Source organism: Eschrichtius robustus, chromosome 3 (assembly GCF_028021215.1).
Source record: "Eschrichtius robustus isolate mEscRob2 chromosome 3, mEscRob2.pri, whole genome shotgun sequence".
NCBI lineage: Eukaryota > Metazoa > Chordata > Mammalia > Artiodactyla > Eschrichtiidae > Eschrichtius > Eschrichtius robustus.
The window spans coordinates 128,334,471-128,354,204 of NC_090826.1; the positions used below are offsets into that span (position 1 = coordinate 128,334,471).

General features: G+C 39.4%; 1 protein-coding gene across 2 annotated transcripts in view; it reads left to right on the forward strand.

The window, feature by feature from the left end:
* The window catches only part of PRRX1 (paired related homeobox 1), a 72,288-nt gene that overhangs the window by 44,480 nt on the left and 8,074 nt on the right, over nt 1-19,734 (forward strand). Inside the window, exons 2-4 of one of the 2 annotated variants that reach the window (XM_068541229.1) lie at nt 10,106-10,281; nt 14,704-14,885; nt 18,678-18,749. In XM_068541229.1, the coding sequence (XP_068397330.1) occupies nt 10,106-10,281; nt 14,704-14,885; nt 18,678-18,732 (413 nt within the window). In that variant the 3' untranslated portion in view covers nt 18,733-18,749. The remainder of the gene's footprint in view (nt 1-10,105; nt 10,282-14,703; nt 14,886-18,677; nt 18,750-19,734) is intronic. The other variant, XM_068541228.1, reaches the window with a different exon arrangement.

The following is a 19,734-nucleotide window of genomic DNA, read 5'->3' on the forward strand; positions in this document are numbered from 1 at the left end:
CCTGCCCCCCCATGAAACTCATATTCTAGTGTGTGAGCCAATCAACAGCAATAATTACAGATTGTCATAAGTTACAAAGCAGATGGTTCATTCCGATTCTGGAAGGGGAATAGTTATAGGAAGGCTACTTCTCCTTGGTGATCAAAGAGGGTCCCTATGGAGAGCTGACAGGAGGAGGTTAACTATGGAGGTTAACTGAGACTTGGAGGAGGAGAAGGTGCCATCAATATAAAGAGTCAGTGGATAGGGGAAAGGCCTAGTGTGTGTGGTTAGGCAAAGACAGACAAGGTCAAAGAAGAATATGAATGACAAATGAGGAAGGCGTGATTTGTCACCATCATCAGCTGAACAACCAGAATGGGGTGAATGGAATGACAAGTCATAATGCAGCTGAAAAAAGGATGCTGAACTTCACACGTGACAGAGGGAGGCTCAGGCTGACTGTGTCTTCTTACTTGCCACCCGCTTTGGTGTCTCTGTACTCCTCCCTCGCCCATTACTGGCTCTGATGGCCACCACATCTACTGGAATCTCTTTTCTCTGTTTTTACTTTACTTTTCAAGTGCTCATGGCTTCATTTCCCAAATCAACTATAAAGTTCCTTGAAGGTAGACTACATGTAATATTTGTCTATTTCTCAGAACACCTACTTGCCTCGTGTGTAGTAGATGCACACTTAATATTTGTTCAAATGAATGAATAAGGTGATAGAGACAGGATGTGAAGGTCAAGGATAAGTGTGACCATTGTTAGTGGCACCAGTTTTGGGATTAGTCTAAAGCGGTTGACACAGACAGTGTCTTCAGCAAGTGTACTGTCACCCAACCCACAGTTAGGTGGTCAAAGCTAGTAGAAGTAATAATAGAAATAACAGTTATTCTCATTTCTGTTAAGTAAATTTAAATGTTAGAATAACTGTTTCTTAGAAACCTCTCAGGTTTCCTCTTTTTCTTGACTGTGATTATAGGTGAACTAATTTCTTTTAAAATAAAGATTCACATTAATTTCAGTTTGGAGACATATCTGCAGAGTACTCTGGGCATACAGGAATGGGTCAGTCACTTCAGCTTCCTCCAGGCATGAGTAATTACAGAATAGTCTTCATCCAATATGTCATCTAGCCAAAGGTTTTCCAAAACAAAGACAAGAAAAAACAAAGCAAAACCAAAAACATAACAACAAAAACCAAAGGACATGGTTCATTCATTGCCTTAAACAAACAATTATTAAAAGTTTTCTATTGGGCTAGATACTGAAAATATAAAAACAATCCTAAAAACCCACAGTGCTGGATTTGAAAGAGATCTTAGTTGCCTAGTCCAACCTATAATTTTTCCAGTAAGAACACTAAGGCCAAACATCACATATTTGGTCAGCAATCCTGCTGAATTAGGATCTGAACCTCCTGATTGCCAATCTAACGCCCTAATTGCCAATTTCCACAATTGCTCCATAACAGAATTTAAAGCAAAATAGAAGGAAATGTGTATATGCCTAGTTGTTATAATTTTTAAAAAACATGTATTGTTTATGTCATAAAGCAACCCCATTTTACAGATAATAAAGTTGAAATCCAGAGACGTTACGGTGTGATACATTTCTCAGAATATGTCAAGCTTTAAACCACTGTTTACACTTTGGCTTTTCTAATTCTTGAAAGAGAATTTTAATTTCCTTTCACTTAAACATTGTTTAAAGATACCAGGCTTCTTATGTTGACCATTTTGGCATATTTTAGTCTTTATATTAGTTTGATGTCAGAGGCCAGAGTAACACCTGAGAGGGGCTTTAATCTCCTCTTTAGCCCTCTTCCTTTACTCTATACAGTGTTACAGTTATCCTTGGCTCCATCTTTATTGTGATGAAAAGCTAATTCTCTGTTCTCTGTGGCTTTCTCTGCTATAGGCATCTGTCCTTTTAACTTGAGATGAAAAAGCATAAGGAAATACAAGTCATGCTTCTATTCTTAAGTGTTCAAGCCTCATAATTGTCTTTTTATCCAAGTAAAAGAGTCTTGTTCCACCACTACTGTCCTTTCAAGAGCTGAGCTGACTCATTAATCATGTACATCTCCTTCATTACTATCTGCTGCCAGCTATGTTTGTTTGTTTGTTTTTTTAAAAAAACGTGTTTTTTTTTACCATATTTTTCTTGAGGACATTAAAATTTATTACCTGAAAAATTAATCATTAAAAAAAAATGACTTATAGTGGTTGCCTCCCATGAAGACACCAATTTCCACTGCTAATGTTAAGACAGATGTTGTGTCTTTTACAAAATAACAACAAGTCTTACTACAAAGGGAAAATGCTACCTAAAGAAGACAGGAGCTTATAACTCCTCTAGAGCTTTGTTTGTAATCCTACTGAAGTACCCGGCGCTTCCAAGGGGACCACACACCCGGAATACTGCAAGTTTAGAAAGCTTTTAAAATCTCCATCAGAACTCACTCTTCTCCCAGAATTTGCTTTCCTTGGTTTCTTTTTATCCCTTTGGAATTCACCAAAATGCTCAGACATTTAGAAAAAAAAAAAAAGTCACTGAATAAATATTGAGTAGTATGACCCAACTTTTGTGTTTTTAGACATGTGGCAACCGAATTAGTCAACCCGAGGCAAACAGGCTGCGAAATCATTGAATTTTCATAGCCTGGGTTTTAGCCCTTGGTTGTCTTCTTCCTTTTTCCTGTATTTTTTTTAAAAACTTGTTTCTAGTGAGATTACTTGTTAAAGGAACAGGTTGCTTAACTGTCTTTGAGTCTTAGAATCTGCCTGCTTTCTGAAAGTTTCTTTTCAAAATTTTAGTTGAGAAAGGAAAATTGATTGCCTTGTTAGAAAGCCAGGAATTGACTAGCAGTAGAAAAGTGACCCAAACTGCACTGATTTCCATGTGCAATTTTGGGTCTATTGTCATGTTTCAGTTCTTTTTAATTTATAAAGTTTTTACTCATTTTTCATGCTCCCTAGATCTCAACTATGCTCTCCATCAAACCTAACTAAGCCAGATCAACATATTTGAATGTTTTTCTCACTATCTCCCCAATTATGCTGTGATAGAGATCTTAGTGAATAGTTAGATACCAACAAACAGTAAGCAGAAGAAAAAAGGAAGACCAGCGGTGGTTTTGACAATCCACCTCCAAGAAGAAATTGCAGCAGCAGTGGTAGCTGTAAAATCCACCACTTACAAAACAACGGCTATGTGCCAGACTATCTGCCTGCTCTGTGTTCATTATATTTTCAAGTGACCCTAGGAAGTAGGTAGTCTTACTTCCATTTTATTGTTTTGAAAATTGAGGCTCAGAGAAGTGAAGTGTCTTACTCAAGGCCACACAGCTATTAAAGTAGCAGGGCCTATAGGAGAACACAGGTCATTCTGATCGCCAAGCCAGTGAACTTTCCTCTCTACTCCACTGCACTCCCTCCTGACTATAGTGTAGTTGGCTCTGAGTAAAACATTCTCATTTTCCACTATTTTAGACATCCAGAAATGAATTGAAAAATGAGTAAATAAGTGATTCATCCGTAGAGAATTGGGAGTAGGTTACATATCTGAAGCTGGAATTTTATGTCTTTATCGAAGAGAAGGTATTTCGTGCAGTAACTGAACTCCTATGATAATAATTCCAATATATGAATATTTTATGTCTGATTATTAATTTGTATTCACTGAGCATTGATAAGAGCTTCAATTAAATACACATGTAAACTTTGTACTCTGAAGTTATAGTCTAAAATAGACCCAGAGTCACATGGAAAAATGATAGCATGGGGAAAATTGTCAATATAGTCCCAGAAGAAAGCTAGGGTTCCAATATAGGGCTGCATTGGAAGGCTTGCTTTGTATCGGATATCCTCAAGGTTCTGGTCAGGAATCCTTTCAGAAAAATGTCTTAAGAGAGTTAAAGTAGATAAGATGATATGGACTGTGTTGATATTTTTGACTGTATGGAAATGTATTGGTCCTACAGAGGTGAAAGCAAATATGTGAGATGAAGAAGTGAAAAGCAGTACAAACTGTATTATGATACCTCATATTCTCCAGTATTTTCTATTTCAAATGAGAGTTGGTTATATTCAGAGAGCTCAACTTTGAGCTGTATCTGCTTGAAACCACTATAGCTTTACACAGAGCCACTGATCCATCTTTTGGGTGAAAACCATTCAAAATAACGTTATTTCACACTTTTTAGAGCATTTTATTCTCCAAAGAACATATATTCCCCCAAATGTTTAAGGCGTTTTCATGCTATTTTCTAAGGTTTAGGACTCATACTTGACCAAAAATAAACCATGTCTATGCCAAGTTGACAGTAAAGGAAAAAATATACTCATCAAAGACCATGATGCAAAGTTCAGGTTCTGGCAGCCATGACCCTAAGGCGAGTAATAGCTGTACAGTTGGGCATTTGTATTGGCTGAAACCTGGTCACTCTTGACAGTTGCTGGGATTCAGCAGTGGAGGATACGAGGTATGCTGCCGAGAAGATGCAGATGTGCTGCTGAACTCGGCTTTGGTCAGTGGGATGTGCTAAACTCAGTCTACACTCATCCCGGTGAGGACCTATGTGCCATTTATCGGAGGACTTATTAAAAGGATGCTGTCCTAATTACAATTGGAGCTTAGTGTAACCAAAGAAGCTCAAATGAATGCCATAGCTGTATCTCACTGCTTTTCATAAGTCTTGCAATAAAAGCTAAACAGTTTTTAGTGGCTTTTACAATTATACTTCCCTTCAATTTTCCAAAGGTTACAGGGCCTGAACCACACAAATCCCATTAAAGTAAGTAGTTGTTGTGCAATATAAGTTCCTTTGAAAACATTCTTCAATGCCCATAAAATGATCAGCAGCCTGCTTTTTAGATCCGCTCGCCTGCCATGTTTTCAGCCAAAAGGCAGATGACAAGCTTTGATGTGGTGGTTGGTTTCTGCTACTGAAGCTGGCGTTTTATCTTCTTGCATCAGATTTCTTCTCAAATTGATGTGACTCAGGCATACGAAACACATTTTTTTTCTTCAGATTTTATTCCTAAAATATGTTTTTGCTGTACCTTTAAATTACATTTGGCTGACTGATTTTGGAATCTCAAGGGTCCCACAAGGTACAGAGCAGGAGAGGGTCAGGGCCTTTGGGAGTACACTGGAGCCTGCACAGTGAGTGCAAACCTTAGTGTGGGGGGACCGCGGTGTGCTGCGGGCTCCTCAGGCTTGAGGATGGCACCCCTCCCTGTCTTCTCCACCCTCCCTTCAGTGAACCTTCAGCAGCCACGAGTGAAGTTCAGAGTGAATTTCAAGCTAGAGCCAAGGACAGAGCTATTGTTCTCTTTAACTTCTACTTGAAAGCGTGAGGGGTCTCCTCCCTAGAATTTACGACTTTCTTTCCTAAAGAAGTGCTTGATAAGTATTCTAACATCCTGTTCCATCGGAAACACCATTCTCTTTAGCAGCTCTCCCCCCTGCGTGTTCCTGTTTGTTGAAATCATTCATTTATCTTAGATCTGCTTTTCTTGTAGGGAATAAAAAAGAAGGACCAGCTCCTTCATTTACGGAAGAGTCAGACCCACCCAGCTTTCTCCCATCTCTCTAAATCTGGTGGTGAACCTGTTTGAAAAAGAAACATGGTAAAAAGATTTTTTTCCTCCACAGGTAAAATTATCCAGGGACAAAAGATAATGTTAACCTAATTATTTACTATGCACTGTTAAAAATAATCATTGGAATTCAGAAGTTATTCAGCCCTTATGTAAAACCTTATGTAAATCACCAAGGTTCTAATTTTCTGGGACTACTTCTATACCACAATACTATTATAACTCTTTCAAATTTTATTGTCATTTAATCTATCAAAACATCTTATGTCTTTTATATAGGAATACTTGAGCACAGCGAGGTGACAAAACATTTACATAAAAAAGAAATGAACCATAATTTTTAAAAAGTATTTGATTATGTACTAAAATATGTTTAGGAATTTAGATATGGAGAAATCAATATAGATTGGCATTATCAGCAAAGTTTTATAGAGAAAGTAGGATTAAGATGTGTCATAGGAGAGTTTTGAACTGTGTCCTAAAATGAAAGAAAGGGAAGCACTAATATGAATGTGAGGAGAATACGGAAGATGAGGGTTTACTACTCTGCTAAAGTAACCCTGCACACACTTAATTGATGAAGCAAGGACTTACAGAGGCCTTTGAAAAGTGAAATCCAAGAACATCTGGATCAAAGTTGCTGTCCTAGATGAGAATGGTTGCATTTTTTTAATGGCTCTTCTGGCAGGAATAACAATGTGTAATACATGTGGACCCTGTTCCTGAGACCCTCTTTATACAGCTAGTTTGGATAAACCTATCTTTCCCATAAAATTTTTTCCTGGGGTAGTGGTTTTCTATTTATATCTCTGGTGAGTCATTGCCCCTCTCCTGCACAGGGTGTATGTTGTCATTGGCACTTAAAAGTAGAGTGGAATTAGAAGTCCTGGCTTCCACACTACTGTATATAAAATAGGTAACCAACAAGGACCTACTGTATAGCACAGGGAACTATACTCAATATTTTGTAATAACCTATAAGGCAAAAGAATCTGAAAAAGAATAAATATACATTCTTTTATATATATATATATATATATATATATATATATATATCTCTGAATCACTTAGCTGTACACCTGAAACTAACACAACATTGTAAATCAACTATACCTTAAATTAAAAAAAAAAGAAGTCCTGGCTTCTAGCTCTGGCTCAGTCACAGCTTGTATTGTGATTTGAGGCAAATCACTTCATTCTTCTAAGCCTCATTTACCTCATCTGTAAAATGAAAGGGTTGAATTAGATAATTTCTCTGGTTTCATGTGGTGCCAATATTTTACGGCTCATGAATCCAAGTGAAAATTAACCTGCTAATAAGATCATTTTTCTTATTTTTATTAGAAAGCATGGCAGTAACTGCATACTTACAATTTACTCAATCATTTATAACATACATAATCATCCGTAGAATCTGTAAACACCTTGGATTTGAAACATGATTTTGATAAAAATGTATCCATGTACCCTGTGGTTATCCTGCAGTTTGGTGAACCCTACCCATTTCAGAATACCAAAGAATTAGCTATTTCCTGATGGCCAGTTGGCTGTCAGCATCCTTGGGCAGCATCTTTCAAAATCAACCTTTACAGTAGCTGTTTTTACCAGAAAGGTGATATTCCAGCAATGACAAAAATACACTACTTTCTCTACCCTGTATTCAGCCAGAGTTCAGAATCTGATAACAGTTCTTATCCCAGGTGTTTCAAATACCCCACGTTTGTAAACCTGTACGATGTTCACATTTTCTCTTCTGCTGCTGATGAGAATGTACTGATCCTGTTCTGTGTTCTTGGGGGGAAACAGGGAGCTCATAGTTGGTGATTAGTGAGCAAAGACAGACGAGCCGAAGGGCTGCCGCTCAAGCTGTCTCTGTTGCCCCCTCACTGTCTCTTTCTATTATACTTGTGCTCTGAAGGACATTTGCCAGATACACTCCTTGGACCCCTGTTATTTGTGTGTCTTTTCTCACCTTCAGCATGATCTGGACTGGTGTTTTCATTTGTTAAAAACAACAAGAACATTCACTGGGAAACTTTTGCTGGAATCATTTCAGGTCATCATAGCTATTTATTCTCTGTCATAAACTATAATTCTCCATTTCCCTTGCTCCCATGTCAGGGGAGTTGGTGGTTTATGGGGGACAGGCAGTGGAATTTGAGTGAAGAGTGGAAGATTTCAAAGAACTGCTGAGAGACTATGCAGCAGGTTGTAGTACTAACAACAAAACATAAAAAATTCTTGTTCTCCATCATAGTTTGGCAGTACAAGAAGAAATGGGCTTACCAAACAGCATAAAGGATTTATAATTTGTGGTTATACCTGAGAAAGCATTTTCTCTGAGGAAAGAAAACAAATCATGGGATTGGCTTAACAAGGGATTTCCTTTATATGATTAAAATAGCCTAGGGTCTAATTGGTCTCAGTCTAGGGTTGGCATGGAAGCTAAAGATTTTTTGCAGACTTCTGTTTAATAGGAGCATGAAATACAGGTGTGGTGCTGTCAAAAGGCCTGAATGACTGAGAGAGACCTGAAGTGCAAGACATAGAACTGTAAAAAGATTTAGAAAGAGAATGGGAGCAACAGGAATGCCTTCAAATATTCAAATAGGAAGGAACATACAAATGCAAGGCAACAGCTGAAAGATGTATGATCCTAGGTGTTTGAACTCTAGTGTTGACATTATTGTAAACTAATTTTGCTAATAGCTAAATAGTGGTAAAATCAGGGTTGTTGGATGGAATATTCCAGGCGTTGATAGATCCCAGAAATCATGATAATTAAATTGGCTCCATTCTCAAGATGCCACTGATCTGACCTTCTTATTGAGAGTGTCACAAAAGTGCCTTCAAAGCAGGGCTCCTAGTTGAGGTACCACAGTGGAAGAAACTAGAGAGGTGGTCAACTCTGAACACAACCATAAAGCTGAGAGAATGGGTGTCAGCAGCTTCTTAGCTGGAGGAATGTGGTTGAGATCATACGGTTTTTTCTTTTTTTTTTTTTCCTACAGAAACAATTTTCTAAAGACAGGAAAAGTTTCACATTTTCCCTGGACACAAATTCAACAAGCACTTACTATATCTAGGTACTTTAACTATCAGGAAGGAATGAGCAGTCTCTCTTCTGAGCTCCAAGGGCATCACTGATGAAGCAGCACTCATGAAGGGGTCTCTCATGAAAAAGTCTTGGAGGCCTCAGTTAGGCACTGAGAGATCTGAGCTAGGAACTCCTAGATTTAAGCTGCACTTTGAATCCCCACCCAAATCTGGAACATGCCCTCAATTTGTAATAATACTACTATAGCTCAGGGGTGGGTCACTCTCCTTGGGGCATTAGAATTCATGCTAGTAATTTTCTTGAGTGTTTTGTGTGTTTATAGTCAGAGAGGATCAGGAGACTTTACATGTTGGAAAAAATGGCTGAGAGCTACTTTCTGTTGAATGTGGAGCGAGTGGCCATGCTCTTCTTTCTCTCCATCTTCACTCTCACTCATATTTTTCTTTGAGCTGAGTGGGGAAAGTGATTAGAAGTGTGAGTTCAGTTCATCAGGCTGAGCATGTGACTTGGGCCTGAGCAGCTCGAGCTGTAAATCTCTGAGTGCTACACGGGCTCTGCAGTGGCTTGGGTGTCAGGGTGAGGGCTTGATGGTGGTGTTAGCACAACTGGTATTCCGCTCAGCTTCACACATCCATCATTCCTGTCTGGGCTGAAGGAGGGTGGCAGGACAGGAGCACACTACTCTCTGACTGCCATGGGCAACCTGGATGATCAGCTAGCCAGGGTTCCTTTGGGGGCATTCAGAGAAAACCAAGGAGGAATCTTGACAGGTGAAAACATGGGGAAATGATTCTCCAAAGGTTCCCAAGAGCTCAAAGCCTTAGAACTCAAATTTGGAGTGAAACTGTTTCAGAGATGTTTCAGGACTGTTCTTGAGTTCTTAGAGGGTGAGTCTCAGGTCAGTGTCAGCTTTTGATGGTGTTATAGCACGAGCTCTGATCTAGGCTGAGGCCCCTGAAGCCTGCCTCAGCAACAGCATGGAGCCTTGAGCAAATACATTTGGGAGTTACTTGCTGTTTCCAAGAAAATGATTGGTAAAACAGAGATCCTTCTAATACTGTCTAAGACAAATGAGGTACAAAGCAATCCACTCTCCTTCCCCCATCTCCAGAGAATATGGAGAGGAGTTTAATTTTCCTTTAGCCCTCTTTGACAAAACAGGCTTCAAAAAAAAATTTTTTTTTTCAGCATACAAAAAATATCCCTCTGACAGTTCAGGTCTGGTCCCAGATTTAGAAGCAACGACCTAGCATCAGAACTGCTGCGGGTTCTTGGCATATGAAACTGATAGCACCAATGCCTGCATTTGCACACTGAAAGTGGCATTTGGCTATAGCACTTTGATAAGCATGTGAGCCAAGGAAACAATCTCACTGTAGGTACACAGTAAAGAAGTGTAAACCGGGACCTCCAACGTGACTTTTTAGCTCCTTATCATCAATTTCTTCTATTCCAGATGATCAACTGAACTCAGAGGAAAAGAAAAAGAGAAAGCAGCGGAGGAACAGGACAACCTTCAACAGCAGCCAGCTGCAGGCTTTGGAGCGTGTCTTTGAGCGGACACACTACCCAGATGCTTTTGTGCGAGAAGACCTCGCCCGCCGGGTGAACCTCACCGAGGCCAGAGTGCAGGTAACCGGAGTATTCCCCTCCTTAGAGGCACATCTCTGAAGACTGTTGAAAAACACAACTTGTAGGTTTCAGACCAGAGCTGATACTAAAAAGAATTATAAATGGACAGCATGAGAACAGAATCAGTTTCTAATTGTGTTTCTTTTGGCAGCAGAGTATTTTTAAAAATTGCAGTGAATGCCTTTCAGTAGGGCAGAAAATGCCTTGCTAGAGGTCTCATTGCTCCCAATGTTTCTCACTCTTCCAGATCCATGTTATAAACATTGTCTATGGGAGCATTTGACTCTGCACCCTCCCTCCTCCACGTCCCAGCTTTCGACTTGAGCTGTAGGGTGGCGGGAGAGATGAACTCTCTGTCCTCGATCTCAGTTTTCTTCCCCAGACTTTGGGAATATCCAAATCTTCAGGAAATGTATTATAAATACACACAATTATGGACATGGATGGGAGTGGGAAATGAACACACCAGAGACCTTGCCCTTAGGAACTGCATTAAGAGCACATTCAAATAGGTGATTTTGTGTTTCTATGAAGTAAAGAAGGGTAAGGGCATGTAAGACAGGGGAAAGAGAATAGCATGTGTTTCTCATATGAATGCCATGAGACATCAACTACAAGCCAGACATCTAGAAATAATACAACCTGTGATTAGGAATAATAATGATGATAATAATAACTAACACTAGTTGAGCCCTTATATGCCAACTAGTGTTTGTAGTTACATAAACTAACCTGTCTAATCCTCACAACAATTCACTGAGGTGGATAACATTATTCATCTTGCAGATGAGGAAACTGAGACTCAGAGGTTAAAGTAGTTTCCCCAATGTCACACAGCTAGGAAATGGCTGAACTAGGATTTGAAGACAGATATGCAGATTCAGAGTTCATGATTTTAAGCACTACAGTAAATTTTAAATAAATAAGAGTCTTCTGGCTAAATGCTTTTTCAAGCAGTGCTTTGCTATCTTTGCTGAGAGCCAAGATTTTATTATTTTCCATATTGCCAGTGGTAGGCTGCTCTTTTGATAAAGAGGGGTTGTGGGCCAAATCTGTCTTGTCTTCCCGAATGAATTATTGTTTGCATATCTGTGTTCAGTCTGGGCTTAAAGGGTTTCTTTCTGCAAATAATAACCCTCTTGATGGGGACTTGAGCTAGACTCGAAGGGCATGGAGGGTAGGAACTGTATCTAGTACCCTATGCTACGAGAGACATTCGTTGAGTTGAGGGAGAGGGTCCTAGAGGTCCCTTCAGCCTGAAGAGAGCATTCAAGAGTTTTCCCCATGGGAAACAGGGGTTTCACCTAGAAGTGTTCCCCAGGAGAAAAAAAAAAATGTCATCGACAAAAGGGGAAAGTTGCCTGGGCACTGTGGTGCCCCCGAGGGTAGGTGAGGAGAAGGCATACGTGAGGATGCGTATGTTACTGCGTGGTGGTCTCTCAGGGCTCAGACGAGAGTGGTCCTCAGGCACAAACTCAGTTCTGCTCTCTCCATCCTGCAGCCCAAAGCAGAACTCGGAGGTCTGCCTTCCCACATCCTCTTCCCCCATGCTGCTCACCACAGCTCTCCAAACACGTTCTCTGTTTCTACTCTTAAATCCCTCCCTCTCCTTCAAAACCCCATAAGTTTTATACCCCAGGCTTGGCCTGCAGTGGCCTAATAAATAATTTTAGGCCAATAACCCACAATTCCTGAAAGTACCATTTTTGCCATGGCGATCTGAATTTTAAATAAGGAAACCTGGACAGGGCAATGCTGGAAATTTTTTTTAAATGTGAAAGAACAATTTTGGGTTGAGAGCTATTTTGGCCCCATCACAACAATGAGCAAATGACTTTCTTATATGCTGAAACTATTTTATCTTCCACCTTTTCCATCCTACTACATTCTAATGTCTTTTAGAGTTGTGAACATTTCCCACGTGAGCAGGACAGAAGTCTCCCTCCGTGACTTTATTCTTCCTCCATGAAGTCTTACCCTTTGCCAGTGTGAACCACTCCCTCTGACTCTGGCCTTCTTTATATTTATGGCTTTTATCACAACATGACATGTATTATATTGAGTTGTATGTGGGCCAACTTCCCCAACTAGATGGTGAAGTCCTCTTGGATGGAAGCCATATCTTATCATCTTTGCAAAATTCACTTTTTTCCCTCAAATATTTATCGAGCATCTGTTATTCGCTTGGAACTGGTTTTGGTTTGCTGGGCATAAATAATACACTGACCTCTCTCCTTAAAGATGTTACAGACTGGGGGCAGAGAAGACAGATGTGCATATCATACTGTTATCATAGAGTAAGATGATTGCTACACTAAAGGAATGTTCAAGAATTAGTGATAGACCAGAGGAGGGAATGATTAAATCTGCCTGGGGAAAAAGAGAATACATGAACATTAAGCAGCCATTCTGAGCCAAGTCTCACAACAACCTGTGAATAGGTATAATTATCTTCATTTGATTGGGAGACAAAGGATCAGAGAAATTAAATAACTATCCAAGGACAAACCTTTAAAGTCATGGAGCCAGTGTTTTTATCCAACTCTGTTAGACTTTAAAGTTATGTTCTTTCCACTACAACATTTCACAAAGAAGGTGATATTAAAGTTAAATCTTAAAGAAACATGTCTTTGGCATGTGGACAAAAGGGAAGACTATCACAGGCAGAGAGAACATTCAGTGTGAATACACGTAGGTGGAAGAATAACCAAATATATTTGGGAGTCTTAAGCCCAGGTAGGATTGGAAATGATGAAGGGCCAGTGCATGAGATTCAAGTGATACAGGATGTGGCTGACTTGGTGGACGATGAGCTAATTCTTGAACAGTCTTTGTTCTATGGTAAGACATTTTGATTTTAATCTGTGGGTGATATAGAGTCAGAGGATGATATAAAGCTAAAGCGAAGCCCTAATACAATTATATTTGCATTTAAAATGATAACTCTAATAGCAATATGAAGGACACATTAGAAACAAAAGAAGTGAAGCCAGAAAAGATTCTGCCTCTACTGATTTGCACCCTGGTCTTCCATGGGGCACCAATCACGTGGTATTTTATGTGAATGTTACCAACTAGAACTGTGAAATTGTCCCACCCCGCACCATAGGATTTCTTTCTCCCACACCTTGTCATGCTTTTCCATAATTGCACTTAAAATTCTTGTAATTTTTCAAATTTACATGTCTATCTTCTTTTAATAGATTGTGAGCTGCTTATGAGCAGAGAATAAGTCTCACCTCTCCATTCCCGGTATTTAGGCCAGGGTCTAGAACGCAATCGCCAGAGACTTCTTGAATGAGTAAATGAATGAATAAAATACCACGACAGTCTGGAAGAGTTGTAGTATCATGAGTCAGATGTTCTTAAGCTCAAAAACTCAGCCATTTATTACTTGTGAGAACTTCAACAGATTACTTAATTTCATTGAAATGGTTTCCTCAACTCTGAAATAGAAATAATAATACCTAATTGTGGAATTGTCATGATAGGTCATGTAGGTAACGTGCTTATATAAGTTCCTAGCCCTAATAACACTTAATAAGTGGTAGGTTTATTATTAGCTGTAGTCGATGATATCATTGCTGCCCATTTCCTTGGAACCCTACAATTAAATATACTCCAGCCAACTTCCAATTTTCAGTATCTGCATTTCTGTTTCACAAGTTTCTTTCTAGAACTTCGGGAGCCATGCCAGAAATGTTGGAACATTTATAATCAATGACTGACAGGAGCAAGTGTACAAATCCACAATTCTCTCACCCCTCCGGTGGGAGGTGTGTGCCCTGCATTCGTCCTTAGAGTCCCTTAAGGACTGAGCTCCCACAGAGGAAGCTGGTTCAGTAGCACAGTTAGAGGTTGCTTTTCTTTTCTTACTACCTCCCTCTCTTACTGATATTCCTTGCACCTCCCAGATAAACTATTTGCTCCTTAAATCCTTGTCGCAGGGTCTACTTTTGGGAAGATGGAGAATTTTCTTTACATATCCAATAAGTATTATGAAAGCAGTTAAAGTTTTTGCCTTTTGAAGAATTTTGAAAAAAACTTTTAAAATGCCATTGTATCTGTGCAGAAGTCTAACGAGATTTTTCTTTTTTTTTATTACAATTACAACAGGGATTATAATCCATATTTTGCTGTCACATGGGTTAGTCATGGATCCCATCTCTGGTGGCTTGATTATTGGAAGTACCTCATGGTCCTGTTCTAATAGTCTTTGTCCTTAATAGCCCTGGAACATGGCCCACCAGGGAAGGATTATGGCATGTTTTCTGTTGTTCTGGGAAGAATTCCATACTTAGCCTGTATCTTCCTTGGGAAGGTATTGCATGGTAAAAATCAACCAGGACTTGATTCATGGAACCTCTTCTTTGTTTCTTCTCTCCCTCCTCATGCTCTTCTCTCCTCCCGACAATCTTCCAGGTGTGGTTTCAGAACCGAAGAGCCAAATTCCGCAGGAATGAGAGAGCCATGCTGGCCAATAAAAACGCTTCCCTCCTCAAATCCTACTCAGGAGATGTGACTGCTGTGGAGCAGCCCATCGTACCTCGTCCTGCTCCGAGACCCACTGATTATCTCTCCTGGGGGACGGCCTCTCCGTACAGGTGAATGACTGGCCCACTCTCCCTTGCTCCACTTCCACACGTTTCTCAGCGGTTGGTCACGTTTAAAGCTGCTTGTGCAGCTGGCTGACATTTCTTACTGGGTTAACCTCTTCAGAGACATTCAACTTGCTGACATCCCCAGATTTTCACAGGAGATTACTAGTTGCCCCAGGAGCAGGGTTTGGGGCAGAAGAGAGAGGGGCAGGCCATCAGCAATCTCCTCTTGGACTCAGGAACTCTTGCAGAGGTTTCAAAGATGGGGAAGAATCTAAAAGAAAAGATCATTAAGCTATGCCCAGAGTCCCTCTTGTAATCATTCTGGAACAAAACGTCACTCCGTTTCCAAATCTGATAGATTGGTTTGATTATGCGCAAGTAGGAATTTAACATGTAAGGCTCTAAGTGTAGGACCAAAGGCAAACTTCACAATAAAACTGATTTTGAATGAAAAGAAAAGAAGTAAGGAAGGAAAAAAAGAAGGAGAGAGACAGAGAGAGAGAGAGAGAGAAGGGGAAAAAACCCAAGATCATTCAGATAACTTTCATGGCCATAGTTCTTTGTTAGTAGGTGGGGATGCCTTATGATCCAAGATGCCTTCCTAATCTATTGCTAATTCTTGTCTACTTATCTGAAGTTCTTTGAGAGGTTAGTTTGTGTGTTTTTTAAAAAAAAAATATATAAAAAACAATGTATAATTTACACTAAATTTTTATATTTAAAAGGTGAAAAATATTGAGGAAGCAAATAACAGAGTATTATTTCAATGGCTTGGAAAGGCTTTTAACCTGCATTTATTATGCTGTCCAGAAAATACAGATTAATGCCAGAGGGAAGCTGAGAAACATGTGCCTAATGCATTGTCATCAGTCTAAAGTGTCTTTATTTGAACCTAAACCTGAGTATTCTTAGAAACCAGATCAAGGCTATGTGTTCTCTGGCTGATTGCAGTGGAGGAAGAAGTATTTACAAATTCATTTATTATGCTTCTGTTTACCTTTTTATTGCTAAGGTTAATTAAAAGTTTAAAGAGAGGTTTTAAACTAATTATAAGATTATTTCCCAGTTGATGCTGAGCTACTGATGTGAAATGCAACATTAGTGAAATGCAAATACTTTCAAAAGTTGATCACTCTAATCAAAGCAAAAAACCTCACCTAAATATTCTCTCTGTTCCAAATCAGTTCCTTGAAAGAAACACCATAAATGCATTTGGAAATTTCTTTTAAATTCCCCATTGTGAAATTAGCCTGAATTGCTTTGGTCTTAGTACATGGAGACTCTATGCATAGGAAACTGGAAATTTCTGTTGCTCTCAGACATAGTATGCTTTGCTGATTTCAAAAGATTAGTCATATCTGTGTGTCCTATTTAAAATTTAGACTCCTCTCCCATAGGATTTACTAAAAACATATTTTGAAGACTATCGTGAAATCATATATTCTTTAATATTTTAAATAAGTGGAAGACTGCTTTGTTTTTCAGATAAATATTGATAGTTCATAGGCTCATTAAATGGCTTGGGAAATGGATGTGGATCAGAGCTTGATGTTTCAAGGTCTCTGGTTTGAATTTGGTCACAACCAGGAAGTTCAGCTCCTTTTTCTTCCTGGATCCTAGTGAGGAAGTTTTCATACCAGCTGTAATAACCCAGATGGCTGTCACGTGGTCCTTACCAGTGAGAGGCGGAGGGCAGTACACTGCATGAGTGGGGATGAAATCTTCCCTGAATTAATGGCTAGATTACCTGGGCCTCAGCAGAAGTTCAAATCCTGTGCCTTCATTATACATACTATGTATATGGGCATCTAACTGAAATTATTATGCAATTTATGTGTGCTATTTGGGGAAGTGTTCTATTTTAATTTGAATGATTATGTAGAAATACTAGATACACTTTAAAAAAAAAACACTCATAATTCCACCATCTTGAGATAATTAGTGTTTATTTTTGCAATTAGGGTTCAGTATTTTATATAGTATAGACTTAGTATAAATACTATTTTGTATTCTGCTCCTTTCACTTAAAAATCATATAACCTAGTACTTCTTACTCAATTCATGGTATACTTTTATATCATTTCTCTCTTAGACACAGAGTCTGTAAAAAATAATTAATTAAAAATTTCATAGAATCTGATTGTTCATATTCTGTATGAAGAATAAATTAATCTCCAGATTTAAGTAGAAAAATGATGGTTTAAGCAGTAATTTAATCAATAGTAATGTTTTTTGACCCAATGTTGACTGAAGTGTTTATATTTTGATTAATTTCTAAAAGTGGCACAAAGCTATTTTGTTTCTTGGCGATTTTTCTGCTATGTTTAGAACCAAAATACGTTATGATTTCACATTTTGAAGCTTGGTAGGAAATATAAGTCTTGTTAAGGAAATATAAAAGAAAACCAAGTGACGAAAAGCAAAGGAAATGATAGACCTTTTGTGTTATGGAAAATTAACTTGCTATTTCTGTTGGTGCTATTATGTCAAATTAGTTATCTCACATGTGACATTCATTAAAAGGCATTTCTCTTGGTTAATCCTTGGATGCTCCTGTGTGGCAGCTCTGTCCTTGATCTGGCTCCAAAGAACAGACCGAACACTTGCCCAAGTTTAAGCCTTCAGCAAGCAGAATTAGAGCCAGGGCTCATGATCCCTGTTTCTGTCCAAAGTATTAGGCCACATAACCATATTTGCATTCAAATTAAATCTTACACGATATTAAAAATAGTAAATAGTAAAAGACTAGGAAACTACGTAAACACGCCTGTTTGATTCAGGGTTTGTCTCAGATCTGTGAAGCATGCCTGTGACTGAGGTCCACATTCTGGGGTGTGCGGGCAACCCCTGGGATGAGAGAGGCAGCTTGGTCATGCAACCCAGGGACAGTGGAGCAGACAGTTTTGCCGGAGGGGACAGTTTGCTCACTTCCACAGCAAACTGTGGAAGAAGAGAGGAGGAAACCAAGACTCAAAGCAGATAGCGTGCATATGGTCAGAATTATGGGATGGGAAACAGCCAACATATTTTTTTCTGGGTGTCTTTTATATCTAGATTGGTGGCTGTGTAATTTATCATCCAAACTGGGACACTTTTGAAGTAAAAGGGGAGTGCTATTAATAATGACACTAGGACAACAGGCGTAAACTGGGATTGTCCCTGGCAAACTGAGACTTATGGTTCACTCTATTTATAGCATGTCCTGACCTCCTTCATTCCCTCGAGGGTGTTAGAGGTGATGATATCAGGTAGGCAACTGAGTCACCAGAAGGAACAAAGCATTCCTTAACAGGACACTACTGTCCTGGCAGGTGTCTTCTTTATCTACCCCTAGACAGTTGAAAGAAGCTTGTCTTTGGCACACATGCTCACTGCTTAGCTCAGAACTGTTTCCTTATGCAAATGAAAGCACACACAAGCACTAGAGTTATTAAGACTCATTATCTTGTACTGCTTTGCCTCTCGGGTAGCAGTGATTTACCAAGTCCTGGACTTTTGACTGTTGTTTTAGATGAAGTAGTCAAGAAACCTTTCTGCAGAGACATCCCTTCCTATGAAAGATAGATAAAGAATGGCCTGGCTCTGCAGTGTTGGTCTGGAGTGCCATTTCCAGAGGGAGGGCTGGGCTTCAAAGAAAACTAATGACAAGTGAAAGAGAGGCCAGCGATCCTTATCCACAATTTCCCTCCCCCCACCTTCTCCTCCTCCTCCCCTCATTTGATCGTGGTCACGGTGCTGCCTGACATCTGCTGAACGCATTTGGCTCATTTCTCCCTTTCACACTTTCAAAAATAGATCCTCGTCCCTCCCAAGATGTTGTTTACACGAGGGGCTTCATAACGGATTCTAACGGAAGACACTGAAAAGGTAACTTGTCAGAGGGGGAAGAGGGCGGCTGCTGGGGGTAGGGTTTAAATGGGAATTAAGTATATTCAAGAAAGTGGGGCTTAACAGTCCTAGAAATGAAAGCAGTGAGGTCCTCAAGTGGTGAACACCATTGGAAACCAAAGCTGCAAGAAAAGACATCCATAGAGTTAAGGGTAGTCTGATAGCCTAGAGCAGGGCTCTGCAAAGATTACTGGGCGTATGAATCACCTGGAATCATGGTACGATGCAGAATGAGATTCAGTAAGTCTGGGGCAGGACCTGGGAAATGTACCTCTAACATGCTCCCATGTGATGCCCATGCTGTTGACACTTGGTACATACTTTGAATAGTGAGGTTTTAGAGGAGATGGGACAGAGGTCAGAAGAACTATGTTCTTGTCCTGGCTCTTGTTGTTCTTCAGGCCAGTTGGGTCATGAATCTCTTATGTAACCTTGTATCTAAGCTTGAGCTAGTGATAGTTTCCCTATTATATATCACACAGGGACGTTTGGAACCTACGGTTAAGCAATGTGCATTTCAAAAAGAGAAACAAAAATCATTGAGACAACAGAAAGATGCAAGTCTTCATATATAAAACATTTCTAGAAAGAAAAGTTTAGAATGGTGGAAGCATCACTGAACATGCAGTGCAAACTGAAGGCTTAGTAATGAAATATGGCCCAAATGTGTCCACTTTAAGAGCTAAATGTACGTTTAAAAAAATCAACTTCTGAGTTTTAAAAACAGAAGTTGGAAATGATTATTTAAATCACAAAAGATCACTTCCAAAAGAATTTATCCGGTCTCTCTTTAAAAGTAAATTTTCCCTAGGAAAACTCATATTGAATTTTCTTAGATGAAGCAAGTATACCTCTGCTGTTCTTGCATTGACAAAAGAACAAACCAAACAGATGATCTCCAACCTCTACACGTCACAGACAGAGTCATGAAAACCTCAAGCTCTACAGCCTTTCGAAAAATCCC